The sequence below is a fragment of the Bos mutus genome, chromosome 14 (genome assembly GCF_027580195.1).
Source record: "Bos mutus isolate GX-2022 chromosome 14, NWIPB_WYAK_1.1, whole genome shotgun sequence".
Lineage (NCBI taxonomy): Eukaryota > Metazoa > Chordata > Mammalia > Artiodactyla > Bovidae > Bos > Bos mutus.
The window spans coordinates 55910608-55932781 of record NC_091630.1 but is presented as its reverse complement, the minus strand read 5'-3'; the positions used below and the strand labels follow the sequence as shown (position 1 = coordinate 55932781).

Below are 22174 nucleotides of genomic sequence, written 5' to 3'. Positions count from 1 at the left end.
TAACCAGTTCCCCACTTTAAATCCCCTCTGTTTTAAATGCTTAAGTATGGTTTCTATTTTTCTGGTTGGATGCCAACTACTATACTCAAGACACCCATCACAAGAATTTATTTTTCTGACATAGAAATCATTTAGAAGGTCCTTAGTACATACTTTTTCTAGGAGTGTAGAATGATTGCTAAAGTAGGCATGAGGCAGTGTCTTGATCCTGCTGCACACTTGCCTTTTGCTTGATGAATAGAGGAAGGTGACAAGGTTAAGTTTGGGTCGTGAGGAAGAATTATTAACTGATAGCAAAGAGGAAATAAAAGGCAAGGGAAGACTGTATAAAATGTTCCTTACCCTTTGCCTGCTATCTCAGTGAGAATTGTTATGCTGGGAATCAAAGAGCCATCTATAAATAGCTTCCTGGGCACAATTTCACTGAGGATCCAGACTCCAGCCTTGCCATCCAGAGGATGGCTCAGGGGCTGTTCCTCTGGACCAGCAGCATCAGCATTGTGTGGGAGTTGTTATAGAATCTACTGGCTCCCATTCTGCAGCTCAACAGGGTCTCCGGGTGATTCACATGAACCTTCAAGGCTGAGAATCACTGGATCAATGGCTTTTGTGAGTATGTATGTGGATTCCCCAGGTGGAAATAGGCTTCATATTGTTGACCCTGTGCACACGCCCACACACATCCTGGCCCCTCACTTCCTTTACTTGCACTTCTTCTGAGATCCTGCTTCCACTCAGCTCCTCACCTGCACAGTCCTGCCCAGGACCTGTCACCAGAGTCTGGAACTACTCCAGAGTCTTGGATTCATGTGACTGGCTATCTGACCACCCCTGCCATCCTTTCAGCTCACACACCTGGTTCCTAATGCTAAAAGTTTATTTACCCTATCAGGTGTAAAATCCATTGATTCTGCCATCTTTGTACTCTCACCTCTCTTGCTTTCTTACTTCTCCCCTTACCCAGCTTTAATTCTAAGCCTTATAGTTATGTCATTATAATTACTCCTGTGTATACCCTCAGCTGCCTTGTCCCCGCTCTTAGTTATAGCCCACTCATTCCCACTGTGTTTATTTTACTTCCTACTAGTGGACAATTTGACAAATACTGATCCAGAAGCTAGGCTATTTACATGTTCATTACACCTTGCTTCCTCTCTCCCCCACTTTAAACCATCAGCCTCTAAGAAGTGACTGCTGAAAGTGAAAGTATACTCTTGGAGAAAAGGTGGTGTTGTTTCCCATATCACGTGCCCCACAAGAGATCAATTAAAAGCATGCCTCATTTATTTGGGGTTCACCTTTCTGATAAAGTTATTTAGAATGTCATTGCCGAGAACTAGGAAGATAGCTTAAAAGACCTTGTGAAACATCCGGTTCAGATCTCACAAAGACCCTTTTCCTGATCTTAGAACATAAGCATACTTTCCTGACAGGTTGTGATTGTTAATGCTGCTTCTGCTAAGTCGCATCAATCGTGTTCGACTCTGTGCAACCCGATAGACGGCAGCCTACCAGGCTCCTCCGTCCCTGGGATTCTCCAGGCAAGAACACTGGAGTGGGTTGCCATTGCCTTCTCCATGTGATTGTTATGAAAACACTGTAAAAATCCAAAGAAAGTTAAATTCCCCATGTAAACTTGCCTTTGGCCCTCCAGCAACCACTGTGAAGAATTTGGTATGTGTATCACCTTCTAGAGTTTTTAAATATATTATAAACACACATGTAAAACTGTTCTCATTTGCTTTTCCTCCTCAGATATACTAAAGTACCTGTTCTTTCTTACCTTTGCCTTGACTGCGGCTTGTGAATGACGTTAATATTTGTGAATTGGAGGGAGAAAAGTCGCTATTTGACTTTTTAACTCTTTAGTTTTAAGTACGGCTGAACTTTTAAAAATATGTTTAAGAAACATTCTGTGTCTTTGCTTTGAATTATGTGTTTTTATCTTTGCCCTCTCCACTAATAGTTTTCTTTAGTCAAATTCATTGATGCTTTTTGTAATGACTTTCAAGTCTTACTAAAGAAGGGATCCCCTTTAGTGTGTATGAATTATATACATATTCTTTAAAATATTCTTTTCATACTATAAATTTATACTTCATCTGGTATATGGCCATGTAGGTTATTTTCTTTAATCCCTACATAACTTGTGGCCCCACACCATTAATTAAATAAGCCATTCTTTCTTTCCTATTTGATTTAGCCTTTCTTATCTGCTAAATCTCTGTATATATATCAGCCTGTTTGGGGACTCTCTGTTCCTTTTTTTTTTTTTCCTATTTCATGAGGCAGTATCATACTGGCATTTACAGTCACTTTCTAATTACTTAATGTGTGGTTGACGGTTTTCCTTTTCTAAAAATTTTCTGAATTTCTAAAAAATTTTCTGAATTTCTTAAGTATTTTTGTGTATTTGTTCTCCAGTTGAACTTTAGTCTCTTTGCCAAATTGCAAAAGTTTTAGTGAGGCTTTTAAAATTTGGTAGGAAATATATTAATTTATGGACTAGTTTGGAGACAGTTTATGTTTTTACCATATAAAGATTAGCTATTCATACACATAAGATGTTTTCTTTTATTCCAGCTTTTAAAATGCTCTTCAGTAAAGTTTTACATAAGGTCTTGTGCTTTTACATTATTTTTGTATTTTATGGATTTTGTTGCTATTGTAAACAGGTTTTTCCCACCATTATTATTGTTTAATCATTTTGCATATTCTAGGTAGACATTTTGGCCTTATCTGTAAGTCATAATATTTTCTTAGCTAATATCTATACCTTTTGTTTTTGCTGGTATCTATAGTTTTGTTTCTAGGAGTATCAGCCTTCTTCCCCACCAGTCTCTGTTTTGAACTTCTGCAGTTTCTGAGTTCCAGGAGTAGATCCTTTTTTTTTCTCAAGACGGTCTAAGGAGGGCTCCTTATGGCTGTTAACTTGATACCAGCCCTGCTGTCTGCTTTGGCAGTGCCATCTCGGGGGAGCAGCCTCACCCTGCCTCTGCACCTCCACGTGCCCTGGCTCTGGCAGTGGGCCCCTTCTCATTGGGATTGCCATCAGTAGTCACCTCATGAGTGACGTGTCATCATTAGTTAGAAATCTTGGAGTATAGTATGAAATAATAATGGATCCATAAAAATACTTAACTGTGTGCCAGGAAGTAAGTAGATGGTAACTAAGGCACGTGATAACTTTTTATTTTAACTAATTTATTGTTAAGTTAGTATAACTAATTTTCTAATGTTATTATAGGTTAGTTTCAAGTGTTGTTTACATTTTAAATAGTAGTGAATCCCAGACTTATACAAATAATGTTCTTTTCTCAGATTCTTTTCCATTATAGAAGTTATTACAAGATCTTGAAGTACTGTTGGTATCAATTGTTAAATACTAAATAAATGTTTACTACAGTAGGTCTCTGTTTTAGTTTACCTATTTTTGTCCTGGAAGGTTCAAATATTTGAGTAGACAATGTCTGTAAATGTTTATCCCAGACTCTAATTTATGTTAATTGAAAATGTATCTGGGAAGAGAGCCCATCCCCTTTCTAAATAAACTTTTATAACACATGTACAAATATATGCTTAACTAAAACAATTTAAAATTTTTACAGTCCAGTGGAGATGTGTAAGGTTTTGGGTTTTTGTTTGTTTCTAAAATTTCTAGGACACTTCAGCTTTCAGCATTTTCTTTTGTCTGTATTTCCATTTTTATAAATAAGTTCATTTTTGAAGTTTAAATCATTTCTTTTCTATTTCCATAGGAAAACAGAAATCATGGTTTTTCAAATAACTGTTAATCTTGAAGAAATTTTAGAGATGGTTTTTGTTCTCTGTCCTGATCCTATTAATAAGTGAAGTTAAAAAATTTGTAAAACAGTCTTGATTTTCATATAACATGGTTTTCAAATTAGGTATGTTTTTAGAGGCAAAATCTTTGAAGACTTTTTAAGCCTCAGGACTGGAAAAGGGTGATGGAATTCAGTCTCCTTTTCAAATTCAATCCCAAAGAAAGGCATTCCAATCCCAAAGAATGCTCAAAATGCTCAAACTACCACATAATCGCACTCATCTCACACGCTAGTAAAGTAATGCTCAAAATTCTGCAAGCCTGGCTTCAGCAATACGTGAACCATGAGCTTCCACATGTTCAAGCTGGTTTTAGAAAAGGCAGAGGAACCAGAGACCAAATTGCCAACATCCGCTGGATCATCGAAAAAGCAAGAGAGTTCCAGAAAAACATCTATTTCTGCTTTATTGACTATGCCAAAGCCTTTGACTGTGTGGATCACAATAAACTGTGGAAAATTCTGAAAGAGATGGGAGTACCAGACCACCTGACCTGCCTCTTGAGAAATTTGTATGCAGGTCAGGAAGCAACAGTTAGAACTGGACATGGAACAACAGACTGGTTCCAAATAGGAAAAGGAGTCCGTCAAGTCTGTATATTGTCACCCTGCTTATTTAACTTATATGCAGAGTACATCATGAGAAACACTGGGCTGGAAAAAGCACAAGCTGGAATCAAGATTGCCGGGAGAAATATCAATCACCTCAGATATGCAGATGACACCACCCTTATGGCAGAAAGTGAGGAGGAACTAAAAAGCCTCTTGATGAAAGTGAAAGTGGAGAGTGAAAAAGTTGGCTTAAAGCTCAACATTTCAGAAAATGAAGATCATGGCATCTGGTCCCATAACTTCATGGGAAATAGATGAGGAAACAGTGGAAACTGTCAGACTTTATTTTTCTGGGCTCCAAAATCACTGCAGATGGTGATTGCAGCCATGAAATTAAAAGATGCTTACTCCTTGGAAGAAAAGTTATGACCAACCTAGATAGCATATTCAAAAGCAGAGACATTATTTTGCCAACAAAGGTCGCCAACAAAGGTCCGTCTAGTCAAGGCTTTGGTTTTTCCAGTGGTCACGTATGGATGTGAGAGTTGGACTGTGGGGAAAGCTGAGTGCTGAAGAACTGATGCTTTTGAACTGTGGTGTTGGAGAAGACTCTTGAGAGTCCCTTGGACTGCAAGGAGATCCAACCAGTCCATTCTGAAGGAGATCAGCCCTGGGTGTTCTTTGGAAGGAATGATGCTAAAGCTGAAACTCCAGTACTTTGGCCACCTCATGCGAAGAGTTGACTCATTGGAAAAGATTCTGATGCTGGGAGGGATTGGGGGCAGGAGGAGAAGGGGACGGCAGAGGATGAGATGGCTGGATGGCATCACCGACTCGATGGATGTGAGTTTGAGTGAACTCTGGGAGATGGTGATGGACAGGGAGGCCTGGCGTGCTGCGATTCATGGGGTCACAAAGAGTCGGACAGGACTGAGTGACTGAACTGAACTGAACTGAGTCTCTGTCTATATACTTTGAATAAAGGGCTAAATATGCCAAAACTCAACTGTGGGTTAAGTTAAGCAAAGGGGGTTATTAGAGTGTCTTGATTATTAGGGATATTAGAGTGTCTGGAGTTTTATGTAGACTCCACAAGAGGGTGGGGACGTGGACTTGGAAATGGGCAGGAGTGAAGCATCCTAAGAGGCTGGAAAGCAGAAAACATAACAGCCATCCTCCCGTCAAAGGACGGAATGGTTTGCCAGTCAGTTTGAGTACCTTCATCCCTCTGCTCAGGGTGCTGGTCCTTGCTTGGCTTGCCTACCCATCCATGGTGTCGGTCAAGGGTCTGTTTCTAATTTGCCATTGTTTTTCATCAAATTTGACGTTACATATTGGATTTAAGAAATCTTAAATCCCACTGAGCAATGCAGATGTTTTTGGATTGTGGTTAAAAGCTTTTCCATGACAATGGGAGGTAAAACAGGATTTCTCTCTGTGGCTACAATAGATTCTTGAAAAGGCTTCCAATTTGTCAACTATCTTGCTGATTTGTAGAATTTTATACTTTAGGACATTCCTTTTAAATAGTGGGCATTTCCAAGAGCATTTGTACTGTCCTTAGCTGCTAGTTTCTTTCCTCAGCCACTCATTTTCATGTCACTGAGTAAGCTGGTGGACTGTTGTTTTGGGTATCCCCCCACCCTGTGGCATAGACGGTATATGACTATATGCATATAGATAGGTAGATGTGTAAACACTGTAGTGGTTTTTTATGAGGTTAATTGTACAATTTTGCATTTTTCTTTCTAGTACATCCTGACTCCTAGGTCTTCTCTCTGTGCTTTTCCTGTATTTCTGAGTCTGAGAAACATACCATTAGTTTCTTTGTATTGACTTTGCCCCTAGTATGGAATAAATAATAAAATACAGAATAAAAACTCAATCAAGTTACATATCCTGAAAGGGTAAATCACCTTTCTATCTCACCTTCCTGATCACAGTTGGGGGAATTATAGGAGATGCTGAAGTGAAATTCTGGCACTGGGCAATGTGCCCTTCCCTGGGCAACTAAAAGCTGTTTTTCTGCCAGGATGACATCTGGTTTCTGGGGACCATGTGTGTCTCCCCGTCACCCTGACTCTGATCTAAATACTGAAAGAACACACTCCAAGCAGTAATGATTTGGTGTAATGTAAGTGATAGACTTCTTGCAGAGTCTCCTTCACAGCTGTTTGCTCTTCTGAAATTATACCCTCTTTTTCTCCTCCTCCTATTTTGATGATTGAATGAGTATTTTCAAAAGATGGTAAATGCAAGGGAAAAAGCCAAAGTTGTAAGCTAGCTGATAAGTGTAAAGTTTGTATTCCCTTAACCTGCAATCCTGTCTCCTGTAATTTGCCAAAAATCATAATCATAAGTTGAAAAATATATGCAGAAAATTCATTTCAGCATTAACTACTTAGTGAAGATTTGGAAACAACCAAAATTTGTAGCAGTAGAGTACCAGCTTAATAAAATGCATGTATATCTAAAGATACATAACACACAGGACTATTATGTGGCCATTAAAAATAATAGTATAGTTTTATATAATTTTTTTATTGAAAAAGTACTTAGTGGTATGGAATAATGTTTATGACATAGTGACTGAAAAATTGCAGGACAGCATTTGTGTATTCCCATTTATATAAAACTGTATGCTTCTATGTGTATTTATTCATGGTGAGATTTCTGAAAATATATTTAAACAGTGGTCATCTCTAGTGAATGAACTTGGAGATTTCTTTCCTAGTTGATAACCCATGATGGAACTAAGACTATGATGTTGAAATTCATCTGTCCATTTTAGTGATTGTTAAACCACATTAACAGTTTTTAAGAAATTGGTTCTTGAATCTCATTTCTAATTATTTTTAATATTATTGAGCCTGCAAAACATGAAGGGCACAGTTGATGTCTTGACTACACAAGACTCAGATATCTTAGTGTTTAATTATATTCTTAGCCTGTGTCTTATGAATATCTCTGCCTTATACATTTTCTAAGGATGGGAGCTGTATTTGTTAATCTGTGTATTATTTGGCATAGCATGTCCTAGAAATACCCTTTTTAAAAAAAATCCTTAAATGTGAAGTATATTCCCACTAATGTGCCTAACAAAACACTTTCTGTTTTATTCAGGTGTTGAGTTTGGTGCTCGAATGATAACTATTGATGGAAAACAGATAAAACTTCAGATATGGGATACGGTAAGTATAGCGAAAATACCTTGTATGACCTCAGTAAAGTCATTTTATAAAAGTACATTGTTGTGTGTGTGTGCAGTTTTATTGTTATCTTATGACTGTTATGGTTTGTTAGACACTGACGTTCTTGCAACCATGACATAAAATGTGGTAACAGAAAAGATTCATTTTTATCATGCAGTATTTTCAGCAGAGGTACCCTAGGTGTCAGGTGTAGGGGAACATATTTGAGCAAATTCTCAGGCTATGGGATCTAAATAGAAATGCTCCAGAAACTATGTTTTTAAGAAAAACAAGCAGTATGTCTAAAGTATACATGTGAATTAAAATATATGAATGTCAATACCATAGTCACTTGATCTGATAGTTTATTAGTTTATTCTAAAAGTATGATTTAGTCCTGAGCACTTGACGCTACCTTGCTCCCGATCCTGTCGTTTACGTTCATCGAATGCCAGTTCAGTATCCTGTCACATAGATTTTAATGGCAGTTTCTCATCTGAACCACGGAAAGTTATTTGCATGACTATTTTTCTTTATTTTCCCATCTTCTGCATAAAAGATAAGTACTTAATTGTATACATTTGATATGTAGAGACCTCAAAGAGCCTTTGCTTATGTGGCTTATCACTAGAGATTAAAGCTGAGAAACTTATTAAACAGTTCATTATTAATTGATTGTAGAATAACCCTGATAAACTCATTGTATATTAGCATAAACAATGCAATTTTTATGGAAATTGACCGTTTTCCCAAGACAAAAAGCTATTTTCCAGTGTGAAGAGTGTCATTTTGTTACATTTTGAAAATTTTTACACTCTGCTTAGTAGAAGACAGCTGGATTCTTGTGTCGCCCTCTGCATCAAGTCTTTTGTGTGTTGTTTTCTTGAAGTCTATGAAGAGAATGACCCTGCCCATCAGAACAAGAACCAGTTTCCCCCCAGTCAGTCCCTCCCATCAGGAAGCTTCCATAAGCCTCTTATCCTTCTCCATCAGAGGGCAGACAGACTGAAAACCACAGTCACAGAAAACTAACCAATCTAATCACATGGACCACAGCCTTGTCTAACTCAATGAAACTATGAGCCATGCCATGTAGGGCTACCCAAGATGAATGGGTCATGGTGGAGAGTTCTGACAAAATGTGGTCCACTGGAGAAGGGAATGGAAACCACTTCAGTATTCTTGCCTTGAGAACCCCATGAACAGTATGAAAAGGCAAAAAGATAGGACACTGAAATATGAACTCCCCAGGTCGGTAGGTGCCTAGTATGCTACTGGACGGCCTCACCAACTCGATGGGCATGAGCTTGAGTAAACTCTGGGAGTTGGTGATGGACAGGGAGGCCTGGCGTGCTGCAGTCCATGGGATCGCAAAGAGTCAGACACAGCTGAGCGACTGAACTGAACTGATGAAGAGAATACAACCTCACACAGATAGTTGGGGAATGGAGGACCTCATGGACCCTTCAGGAGTCTCAGGGACTCCCAGGGGTCCAGGTCAGTGTAAGCACCACTACCTTAGGGCAATTAGGACTTAATTCTTCACTGAACCCCAGTTGAGAAAACCCAAAAGGTTTAGGACGACAAACAGCATAACTCTAAACTAGTAAATGAAATGGAAAATACAGGGAATTTTACTGCCACGTGCCTCTGGTCTTTTTTTTTCTTCCTAATCTTGCAGTCTTACTGTCTCACCTGTCACCTTTAATGCCATTACTGAAGGAAGGTACCTTGAAGAATATTCAGTCTCACAGACTGGATTCTCAAGAATGCTGAGCGAATTTCTGAAGGCTGTTGTGAGACCTAGGTTTCCTCATGTTTCCTGTGTGCCACACAGTCATCCCAAAATGGGAAACCCTAAATCTGTCTTGCTCTGTTCCAGAATCATACATGGGACTCTGTGTTTTTATGCTTTCTTGTTTCCTCTTTCTGCAGTGCAAATTTATGCATTCACCATTTCTTAGTGTTTCCCCCACCCCCAACCTGTAGCATCTCATAACTTTCAGGATTTATGTTCTGTCAAGCAACGAGACTTCAAAACTGCATAGAAAAAAGAAAGTAAAATATGAAAACTCCCTTCTTTCCTAGAGATTTTAATTAATGATCTCTAACCAAAAGGAAATTTTTCTACTTCTGTATTAATAGTTTCTCTTCTTTTCCAGAAGTGATTGTTTTACAGAAACCAGTTGGCTTCCTTAGCTAATAAAACATTTTTGTGCAACCCAAATCCTTCACTGTAGTGTGAACTAAACTATTTACTATTCTTTAATATGTTTTTCATACATTGTGCCTTGCATAAATGCTTTGCTTGAGGTCACTCTACATTAATGTCTCCCTCCCACCTGTGTCTCCCGTTTTTCTTACATGACAGTGTTAAAAGAATCTGAAGTCAGCACTTACATCCTCTTAAGTCTTTTTGCAAAGTAAATATGCTTAGATTTGTTAAAGCATCCAACATCTCTTCTTTCCTAGATCTTTGCAACCTTTGTTTTTCTTCTCAGAATCTTCTTAAGTTTCTATATGAAATTCCCTTAAAAAACCTAGAATTAAATAGTCCTGGTTGACTTTTTCTCCATCCTTGCTGTTGACACTAAGACAGCCGAAAAATTACTGTGATGCTTGTTAATCCTGCCGTCATCCAAACCAGTAGTCTTCCTCTTGCATGTAAACTTCAGAATCTTTTTCCTTGATAACAGCAGTCCTTGATCATAGGTCTAGATTTTTAAGTTGAGTAAAGTACCTGAGATTCCATGTTTGGGCCCTGGACAGCTCAGTTGGCTACTTAGAAATCCTTTTTTCTTTTTGGCTCTCAGCTGTGTTCCATGTAACTAGAGTTGTAAGATAAATGACTAACAGTGAAACTAAAAGGTATTACTGTAGTATTGATTCTCACAAATTTTAATTTTCTAACTTTATTGGCTGTTTGGGATCATTCAAGGTGACGTATTTGAGTGTCTGCTATAAGTAAACTTCAGTATTCTGAATTGGGCTATCCCTCAAGGAGATCTAAGGAGGAGAAAAAGATAAGCATGTGAGTAGTGTGTTCATTCTATCTAATCAATAGTATTAGACCCAAATGATCACATGAAGTTGCTTTTGGATTTGTGAGGGGAAAAGGCTAAGTATAGGTTCTGGTGGACAAGCTTGCTAGCTTGTGAGAGGATTATGGAGCTTGAACTGGTCCTCAGAGGGAATAGATATTGGGGAAGTAGAAAGAGGAGAAAAATTTTCAGACAAAGAGTTAAAACAGAGGCACAGAAGCAGGAATATTCAGAATATGGATAGAATACCAGTAGGAAAAAAAATGGCTGTAAGACTTTTATTGAATAATAATATAAAACTCTAGAGAAACAAATAGAAATCAGATGCCCAAGAGGTTAGGATTTACATTCAGGGTAAAGATTTTTGAATAATACTAGCTTGATGCGTGTAGAGTTGTATATTAATGGAGGTAACAGAAGAGGAGGAGGTTTTGATTTGCATTTCTCTGATAATGAGTGATGTTGAGCATCTTTTCATGTGTTTGTTAGCCATCTGTATGTCTTCTTTGGAGAAATGTCTATTTAGTTCTTTGGCCCATTTTTTGATTGGGTCATTTATTTTTCTGGAGTTGAGCTGTAGGAGTTGCTTGTATATTTTTGAGATTAGTTGTTTGTCAGTTGCTTCATTTGCTATTATTTTCTCCCATTCTGAAGGCTGTCTTTTCACCTTGCTAAACTGGAGCCTTTTATACAGAGTGAAGTAAGCCAGAAGGAAAAACACCAATACAGTATACTAACGCATATATATGGAATTTAGAAAGATGGTAACAATAACCCTGTGTACGAGACAGCAAAAGAGACACTGATGTATAGAACAGTCTTATGGACTCTGTGGGAGAGGGAGAGGGTGGGAAGATTTGGGAGAATGGCATTGAAACATGTAAAATATCATGCATGAAACTAGATGCCAGTCCAGGTTCGATGCAGGATACTGGATGCTTGGGGCTAGTGCACTGGGCCGACCCAGAGGGATGGTATGGGGAGGGAGGAGGGAGGAGGGTTCAGGATGGGGAACACATGTATACCTGTGGCGGATTCATTTTGATATTTGGCAAAACTAATACAATTATGTAAAGTTTAAAAATAAAATTTAAAAAATAAATTAATTAATTAAAAGAAAAAGAGGAGGAGGAGTTAAATTACCAAACGGGTTACTACAAAAATTGTTATCAATGGAAAGGCACATAGAGAAGCCAATTTGGGGGAATCTTTATATCCTTAGCTGCTATTAGGAGTCCCTTTCTACAAATAATGCTATATCTTGTTCAGTTTCAAACTTCTAAAATCTCTTTAAGCCACCATCTTATAGTGAAGAGGATGAAAAATATCTATATATCATAAATTGATTTTCTTTTCACTTAAAACATATCAGTTGATCATAGTTCGAACAGGTTTATCTTAAAGTGTTTTTTAAAGACTAGATTATTTTGCTTCAGTATGATCAAGATAATTAACTATTGGGCTAGCTTTCTGCAATTAGTTGTTTAGTAGGCCAGAGTATGGAATGTTGTTCCTACAAGTCAGGTCTCAAAAAACTTCTGAATACTGATCTTTGCTTATTACAAAGTAATCATAGATTTTAAGATGCATAGCTGTGCTCATAACAATCACTTGGAATGTTGTCGTTTTTTTGCTTGAATTTTTGTTTGATTTTGTAATTATGGCAAGATCCAGATTCAGTGGATTTAGTATAAAGTGATGCATAATATACATTATTTCCATATTGCAACATGTTTGTTCTTTGTAAAACAATTCAGGAGGAATGGGAATGATATACAGATATGTGCCTTTCCTAAGTTTGTTTCCATTTTACTATTTCTTATTTGAACTATAAACCCTGAAGTTTTAGATCTTAGAAAAGTTCTTCTGTATGGTCTGTAGCAATGCACAGTTAACCCTTGAACAGTGTGGGGTTAGGGTTGACAACCCTCCACGGTCAAAAATCTGGATATATAGTTGGCCCTTCTCCATGGTTCTTCCTATCCCTGGTTCTTCCATGTCTGTGGATTTAACCAACCTCAGACTATTCCACATATAAGTGGACCCACACAGTTCAAAACCATGTTGTTCAGGGGTCAACTATATTCATTTTAATTCATCCCACAAAAGATCCCACCAAGATCAGTTTAAAGAACTTTTACGTTTGCTCTTTGTATAGACTTGGGAGATAGAAGAGCTCTAAATGTGATTTTTGTCTTGAACACATAAAATACTTACCTTTTTTGTATTGTTTACCACATAATCCTTCCTTGGTATATATCATTCACAGTGAAGTAAATCTGTTAAAAATCTAGTCCTTAGTTTTCCCATGCTAAGCAGTTAAAGAGGAAATTCCCATAAGGTTTGCCTTTTGAACTTGGATTTGAGAGAATTTTTTTTTGAAAGCTGTGTCCCAATAAATTATGTAAAAATAATTATAAGTAGTTTCATACTTCCAGCTAGTATCTAGTGTTTTAACCTCAAACTCTGTGAAATGAGCTGGCTCTTTTTACAGCCCTTTGATGTGATGGCTTTCTCAGTATCTAATTTATCACAAGACATAGTGCCAGAATTACTTTCAAGTTACCAAAAGAAGGTCTCATTCTTTAGTTTCCACTGGGAGGAGTTCTTTTTTACTGCATCTTAGTATGTCAAGACCTACTGATGTCCACTCATTTAGGTGGACATCAGTATGGATGTGACAGCAGGATAGAGTGATAATCGTTTGGTGCATTTGCCTGAGACATTAGAATTCAGCTTTCTCTGCATGTCTGGTGTGTGCCAGACCCAGTGCTAGGCCCTGGGAGGATAGGAAGAACCACAGTAACAGCACTTGAGTATTACTACTAGAACAGGGCAGAACCTGAGCTGTCTGTGTGCATTCTGAGGGTGGGAAGGACTGAATATTTACGCTGGAAGATCAGAACTCAGAATGCAAGGAGTTAGTAGATTTTTAATTAAAAAATTATGTAAACAGCCTTTGTTGTGTACTTAATTTACATGCCATTTTTTTCTCAAAGGTTGAAATGATTAAAAATGAAAAATTATTTTCGATAAGAACTGCCTCAGTTTTAAACCCAGAGGCAAAAGGCATATCCCACACCAGCCTCTTAAAGAGCAGAACACTAGTGCCACTAGTAGCGGAGAGAGATTAACTGTATCTCTGAGGTCTGTTTTCACAAGTGGGTGTTAAGATGACTTTCATGTCCTCTTGCCTTTTGACAAGCATTATATATCAAATACAGAGAAAATTGATTAAGTGTAGAGAAAAGAATTTCATAAATTCCGAGCCATTTTCTGTTTTTCATAATAAAATGATTGCTCAAAGAATTCCATCTGATCATTGTTGAAAGCTCACTGCAGTTTATGATATAACTGATAAAATCTGCATCCTTGGCCTTCCAACAACCTTTACACCAGCAGATGGTGGGCGTAAAGATGTCATTCATCATTTATTTACAATGGACTTTATTTATTCTAGTGTCAACAGCTGCCCCAGGGAGTGGGTTATTGAATTCAAATGTGAGGCTCTGGGTTATTTGCTTCCTTTCAAATTTGTCTTCAGAGCTTAGTTGCTAGGAGTCCATTCTGTGTTCTAATAATGATTCATGTATTGTGAAGCCATTCAGTAAATTGGGTTGTCAGGGATTGCCAAAAAAGGTTTCGAGGTCTTGTTTTGGGGGGTGGGGGGTGTGGATTGCATGTGCGTCTGGTTGACTTGAGCAGTAGTGGTATTAATGTGACTTTTTCCTAAGACTGGTGAAGTTAGGATTTCTTCTTTTCCTTAATGTACTCATTCTCTCCCTGTCCATATATTCCACATATGAATAATAAGAAAACGTAGAGAGGACTGCTTATTAAAGGGAACTCTCAACCTTTTCTTCTCTCCTCACAGGCAGGGCAAGAGTCCTTCCGTTCCATCACACGGTCATATTACAGAGGAGCAGCAGGGGCTTTGCTAGTGTATGATATTACAAGGTGAGAACTTGCAGATTGTTTGGCTCAGTGGTCAATGCAGAGAATTTTTCTAAGTATCAGTAGTAAAAGTATAACTTTGCCTTTATGTCCTGACTGCTTGCCTTTAAAACCTGTGTATCTTGAATTAAATTTAAATTTCCTACAGAAATCTGTAACTGAGTTTCTCTCTTATATAAATAAGCATCCCAAGTTGATCAGTTTGGTTGGTAATGATATTTATACATTGGAATTTCCTTAAGTGAGGTTACATTTAATTCTTAAACTGAACTATAGTCATTGAGCTGTGACTCCAGATATTGTACTTAAAATCTGTTTCTTGTTTCATTGCATATGGCTAAAAATAATCTTTAATGGAATGTATACTGTTCATTGTACAGCACTAGGGAAAATACTTTGAAAATAGTCATCGGATTATCACTTATGTTTAGGAGAGACACATTCAACCACTTGACAACCTGGTTAGAAGATGCCCGCCAGCATTCCAATTCCAACATGGTCATTATGCTTATTGGAAATAAAAGGTAAAAAGACTATATCTTTAAATCTTTATTGCATAATTGTGAAGACTGGATAGCTGTTTATGTGGTAACTGTTAAAGTGCCTGTCTTGTACATTGTCCAAAATGTAAGTTATTGATTTCTTAAATTATGAAATTTTTAGAATATTAAGAGGTTTCTTTTGGTTTTTAAAATACAGATCATAAGCTTTATTGGAATTTATTATTATTTGAAATAGTTTTTGTTGGAAGCTGTATTTTAAAGAATATTTTTATGGCATTTTATCTGATTGAAAGTGAAAGTGAATCCACTCAGTTGTGCCCGACTCTTTGCAACACCATGGACTGTAGCCTTTTACGCTTCTCTGTCCATGGATTTTCAGTCAAGAATACTGGAGTGGGTTGCCATTTCCTTCTCCAGGAGATCTTCCAGACCCAGGGATTGAACCTGGGTCTCCTGAATTGTAGGCAGATGCTTTACCGTCTGAGCCACCAGATCTGATAAGTAATTTAAAATAAAACCCACTGATTTGTTTGGTGGCTAGGTTCATTATTATCCAAAATACTTGGCAGTGGAAATAAGACTCTATGCAGAACCCAGAAAAACATTTTTCCCTTTTTCAATTATTTAATATGTATTATATGAATTAATGCAATACATGGATTAATCAGGTGTATTTCTACTTGAAGGCCGAAGCACTTTTATTAATAATATTGTTTAATAGATACCATATTTAGTACTTTTAAGCTTACCTCTAGGACTTACATATTAGTGTCATCTTAATATTGTTTTTACAATCTTATTTTACTTTATATTTCTAGATATTGTAATTGCAGTGAATGTCCTTGGGTTTATGTTTTAAATGATAGTATAATACATCAGAAAAGTTTCTTGACCATAGTTTCTATAAAGTTTAAGAGTATAGGAAAGTTTTCACTAATTTAGTAGAAAATTACAGTGGTAACAATTAAAACTAGTATTTTTAAATTGGCAGATACAGAATTCATTCATTCTTCAGGTTTATAAAATAGTATTAAAAGATAATATTTTAAGAAAAGTAAAAGCATGACTGTTATATGGTAATGAACACAACAAAGCTTTTATTTATTTCATCCATTAATGAGGGAACCAGTAAGATAATACAGTTGTTTCGAAAGAGAACTCAAAATACCACACGTTGATAATCAAATAAGGAATGCTGAAATGAATTTACAGATGGATACAAAACTGAACAAAATTCACAGACTGATAGCTGTATTCCACCAGGGCTCAGCTTGCATGTCCATGGACAAGAATTACTTGCATTAGTATCTGTTTTTCATAAGTTAGTTTCTCTTTACTATATCTACAATCCTTGAAAACTTGAGGGGTGCAGTTAAAGCAGTGCTTAGAGGGAGATTATAACACAAAACACTTGTATTAGGGAAGAGTTTCAAATCAGAAACCTGAACTTTACCTTAAGATTAAAACTAGAAAGATAAGAGCAATTTAAGCCTAAGGTAAACAAAAATAAATAAGGAGGTTAATAAAAAGAAAACCAGTAAAACTAAAAGCTAGCTCTTGAGAAGACTGAGAAAAGAAGACATACATTATTAATATTGGGAATAAAAGAGTATCATCACCACAGATCCTTTAGATATTAAAGGGATAGTGAGAGAGTAGTGTAAACAAATGGACTGGGGAGATGTTGGTCAAAGGAGTGCAGACTTGTAGTTAGAAGATGAGTAAGTTCTGGGTTCCTCATGTACAGCACTGTGATTATAGTTAACAGTACTGCACTGTGTACCAGGTGCTGTGAAAGGAGATCTTAAACATTCTTAGCATAAAATAAAATGATACATGATGTGATGGAAGTGTTAGCTGATGCTACAGTGGTAGTCATATTGTGTTATATAAATGCTTCAAATCAACACATTGTGTCCCTTAAACTTACAGTGTTATAAGTCAGCTGTGTCTCAAAAAATAAGTAATCCCTAAACAATTTAAAAAATATATTTTTTTCACAGCTGTTTGATTTCCCAGTTCTAACTGTAGTTACCATAGTCTTTGTAAACTTCCTCTATTAGATGACTGCTTTCTTATCTGTAGAATCTTTTAGTCCAAAAAATAAATCTAAATAAATGGAGAGATATACCATGTTCATGGATTGGAAAATAAATATTTTTAAGATGTCAGCTTTTCCCAAATTGATCTGCAGATTCATTGTAATCCCAATCAAAATGCTTCAGTCTTTTTTAAGCAGGTAGAAATTGACAAGCTGATTTAAAAATTTTTTTGAAAATGTGAAGGTCATAGAATAGCTAATATTGGAGGATTTGCTGGTTTCAGTAAAGTGACTTCAAGATTTATTGTAAAACTACTGTAATAAGTCTGATATTGGCATAGATAGACATAGATCAGTGAAACAGTGAGAAATCAGAAGTCAATCTATATGTATATAGTTTGTTTTTTGATAAAGATGCCATGGTTCAGTAGGGGAAGAGGTAATCTTTTCTTCAAATGGTGCTGGAACAATTGTATAGCCATGTGCAAAAAATTAACCTTGATCCTTACCTCACACCATATACAAAAATTAACTGGAAATGGATTATAGACCTCAATGTAAGAGCTAAAGGTATTAAAAAAAAAAAAAACTCTAGAAGAAAGCATAGAAATTTTAGGGATTCTGATTTTGTCAAACATTACTTACATAGAGAATGATCAACTTAACAAGTATTGTCAAGGATTTAGAGGAAATTGAAACTCTCTTACTGCTGGTGGGAAAATAAAATCATACAATGATTTTGCAAAACAATTTAGGAGTTTCTTTAGAAAATAAACACACATTTGTTATACCACTTAGCCATTTCACTCTTAAGTATTTACCCGAGAAAAAAGATGAAAAAGGAGACATGTTATGTTGTTCCATTTATATAAAACCCTAGCAGATGCAGACTATTCTTTAGTAGCAGAAAGCAGATCATTAGTTGCTTAGGGCACAGGGGAAGGAAAAGGTGAATTACAGTGGGGAATGGTGGCTTCACAGGGTATACACATATCAAACTCATCAAGTTTTCTATTAAATGTGTGTTTTTTTAATGTTAGTTATATTGCTATAAAGCTGTTTTTAAAAAAGTAACATAACAAGTAAATATTATACTGAGTAGATTAAATTTTTTTAGTGTTATTTTAATTGAGGTTTGCTGTTAAGAGAACATACAGTTGTCCCTCCGTATCCATGGGGGATTGATTCTGTCATTCCCCTCAAATATCAAAATTCTTTTAAGATTAAGGCTATTGGAGGGAAGCTTTGGTCTTTGTATTCAGTAATATGGAAGTATTCATACTACCATTCAGTGGTGATGTGTGAAATAATAAGAGGAGAATATTTGAGGAACAAAGAAAATTTTCACACTTTTATCTTACCAGTGTTTTTCTTGTGTCTAAAACGAGACTGGGGCAGCTTGTTGTTTAGTTAGTAAGTCATGTCCAACTCTCTTGGGACCCCATGGACTATAGCCCACCAGGCTCCTCTGTCCATGGGATTTGCCAGGCAAGAACACTGGAGTGGGTTGCTATTTCCTTCTCCAGGGGATCTTCCCAACCCAGGGAGCGAACCCTGCATTGGCAGGCCAGCTTTTTACCACTGAGCCACCGGGGAAGCCACTTAGGTGGCTTAAATTTGGTTGCTGCCTGTAGTTGAGTTGTGAAAAGCAAGAGCAAAATATAGTGTATACCAAACATGTTTCTAATGATTGTAGAAGGGTAGTTCTTTAGGATACACTAGCTATGGAAAGACATTTTAGGGAAGAAACTAAGAAAAAAAAAAGTATGACATTTAAAGAGTGAATGGGCAATGAACAGAGATAAATGGGATTATTATCAGATAAGGGGAATTGGGGTAAACCTGGAGACAGAGAGTAAGCCATTTTTGAGTTAGGTGAATTAAGCTGTAGGGAGCCAGTGGAACCATTTGAGAGAGATAGTGACCTAGTCAGAATGACAGATGACATTTGACATTGATTATACAAGAAATTAGAAAGCAGAGTATAAAGATGAAAGTTTTTAATAGTTAAAGGATTAGAATACCCTAAACAAGAAAGCATAAATTAAGAAAATGGTTTAGGAAACAAAGATACTTAAGTAGTAAAAGTGATTTGAGTGGGTTTAATGGGATGAAAAGTCGAAGACAACAAGATGATTTTATGCCTGGAAAACTGAAGAAATGAGTGCTAAAACAGAACTGAACACTGAAGTGCCACTTTCTTTCGTTCCAACAACCTCTTATATGTACACATCCTTAACCCTCTGCTAATATAATATTTGTAAATGTAGACATCATCAGAGATACTGGTAGGGAAAACTTGTGAGTAACTTGAAATATCCCCAAATAAGGGATTATTTAAATGAAACGTGGCATATACAAACATTCAGAAACGTAAGATCATGGCATCCGGTCCCATCACTTCATGGCAAATAGATGGGGAAACAGTGGCTGACTTTATTTTTCTGGGCTCCAAAATCACTGCAGATGGTGATTGCAGCCATGAAATTAAAAGACGCTTACTCCTTGGAAGGAAAGTTATGACCAACCTCGACAACATATTAAAAAGCAGAGACATTACTTTGCCAACAAAGGTCCATCTAGTCAAGGCTATGGTTTTTCCAGTGGTCATGTATGGATGTGAGAGTTGGACTATAAAGAAAGCTGATCACCGAAGAATTGATGCTTTTGAACTGTGGTGTTGGAAAAGACTCTTGAGAGTCCCTTTTGATCCCACCAGTCCATCCTAAAGGAGATCAGTCTTGGATGTTCATTGGAAGGACTGATGTTGAAGCTGAAACTCCAATACCTTGGCCACCTGAAGCGAAGAGCTGACTCATTGGAAAAGACCCTGATGCTGGGAAAGATTGAGGGCAGGAGGAGAAGGGGACGACAGAGGATGAGATGGCTGGATGGCATCACCGACTTAATGGACATGGGTTTGGGGGGACTCTGGGAGTTGGTGATGGACAGGGAGGCCTGGCGTGCTGCGGTTCATGAGATCGCACGAGTAGGACACGACTGAGCAACTGAACTGAACTGATACACATAAAATGGGATGAAGGGCAGTTAAGGGAAAGTATTTGCTTGAAGATTTTGTGTAATTTAAGGCTAATTTCAGATAACAAGAGTCTTAAGGATGATTGTCAGATAAGGGAGCTGAATTTCAGTAGCACATGGCCGTATCACTGTTGAGGGTGTACCCCAACCGTTATTTTTTATTCCTGCTAGAATATAAGCTCCATGAGGTGGCCGGGGTGGGTCGGGGGGAAGTGTTTTATGTCTGATTTGATGAGTGGTCTGTCCCCATATCCTGGAAATGGCTTCGCACACAGGAGGGCCCCAGATTTCAGTTAGATAGATTATCTTCATCCAGTTATTCAGACTGAGTTTAATTTTTTTTTTTAACAATAAAACATACTTGAAGAAGAGACAGCTACTTTTTACCCCTGCCTTAACTAATAATACAATTCCAGTATGATAAAAATGAATACCGTACTTTTGTCCAAAATTTCTAAATTAGACTTCTATTTTTCTCTCTCTTCTTTCATTAACAGTTTTATTGGGAATTAAACCAACTAGGATAAATAATTAATGTTTCAGTAGTACTTTGAATTTTATCAGTCAACTTTCTGTAGTTTCTGAGGATTGTGTGACTAATTTTTAATCATATTCAGACTCTGAGTCTGGCTGAAGGATGAGGAGTCTAGTGTAATTTTGCTCTCTCATTATGTTGAGTAAGACAGTTCCCTTCTTTCGGAACCTGCTGTACTCAAAGGTGGGATTTGAGGCTTGATGTTCCCTTTGAGTTTCTCTGGTTTTAGCATTCTAGGACTCTAACTTAGAATCTTTCTGCTTGGATTGTTAGTTCTTTGAAGCTCAGCAGTGTGCACTTTGACTTTCATAATATGAAGGATAATGCAGTTGATTATTAATGTGTGGAAAAATTAATTGGAAAAATGGTCAGCATAACTTTGAGTCTAATTGTACTGTGATGGTTGATAACTGAGCCCTTTCTTTCCCATGTTCAGTGATTTAGAATCTAGAAGAGAAGTAAAAAAAGAAGAAGGTGAAGCTTTTGCACGAGAACACGGACTTATCTTCATGGAAACTTCTGCTAAGACTGCTTCTAATGTAGAAGAGGTAAATAAAAGGCCTTTTAAAAATGTTTATCATTCTACATAATAGCAATCATTTGTTAATCATTTGTTGGTTATACCCCATAAGCTTTTTACACACAGATAGTTGTTGAAAGTAGAAAATTTCTTTCCTTTGAAATACCTTGTAACATTCATGTTATATCAGATTCTTAAATTATATTCTGACCCTTCTCTTGAAGTCAGAATGATTTAACAGATATATACTTTGTATATACTTTCCCTAAAATCTTCTTTAATGTGGCTGAAGAGGGGAAAAAAAGAACAGTAATGAAATTTGGAAGTGTTTCAAGACACTAAACATTTGTAGCTGTTTGCATCCACTTCCGCTTAAATAGAGGAAGCATTATTGCTATGTAACATTATATACAACATGGGAATTCTGCCATATTTAATAACTAAGATTTGTGGTATCTCAATTATTTCTGTTGTCAGCCTGAACTGTGGAAGTTTTCTGAACACACCATATTTTTCTGTGCTTTGTGTATGTGGGATATGGCATTTATTTACTACACATGCAGGAGTAGGCAGTTAATCCTCTCTAAGGTAAATGTATGACTACACTCTAGTTCATAAAAAGGAGAAATGAGACTTAAGAAAATATGTAGTTTGTACAGAGTAATGCTGCAGTTTCCGCCTTCTGCATAAGAATTTTAAAAGCAGCTGCAGAAAGGGATTCTGCAAATGATTGGAGAAGCACTTGCTTTAAGGATAGGGGTCCTAGGCCACAGCTAGCACTGTGCCTTCCACATAGTAAACAGTGAGTACATATTGATTAGGAATAATACTCGTCTAATTACCTGTTGAACTCGGAAGTTGACCATAGTAGTTCAGCAGCATTGGTATTTTCACTGAAGAATTCTTGGGTAAGATATCCTGTTCATCTCCACTTAGTGAGGTGCTCTGTGATTGTC

The 22174-nt window shown here is 36.9% G+C and overlaps 1 protein-coding gene across 2 annotated transcripts in view; it reads left to right on the top strand.

Moving 5' to 3' along the window:
• RAB2A (RAB2A, member RAS oncogene family) overlaps window positions 1-22174 on the top strand; it is a 72037-nt gene that overhangs the window by 29310 nt on the left and 20553 nt on the right. For both annotated transcript variants that reach the window (XM_070382364.1, XM_070382362.1), the window contains 4 exons: window positions 7518-7585; window positions 14501-14583; window positions 15012-15104; window positions 21135-21246. In XM_070382364.1, the coding sequence (XP_070238465.1) occupies window positions 7518-7585; window positions 14501-14583; window positions 15012-15104; window positions 21135-21246 (356 nt within the window). The remainder of the gene's footprint in view (window positions 1-7517; window positions 7586-14500; window positions 14584-15011; window positions 15105-21134; window positions 21247-22174) is intronic.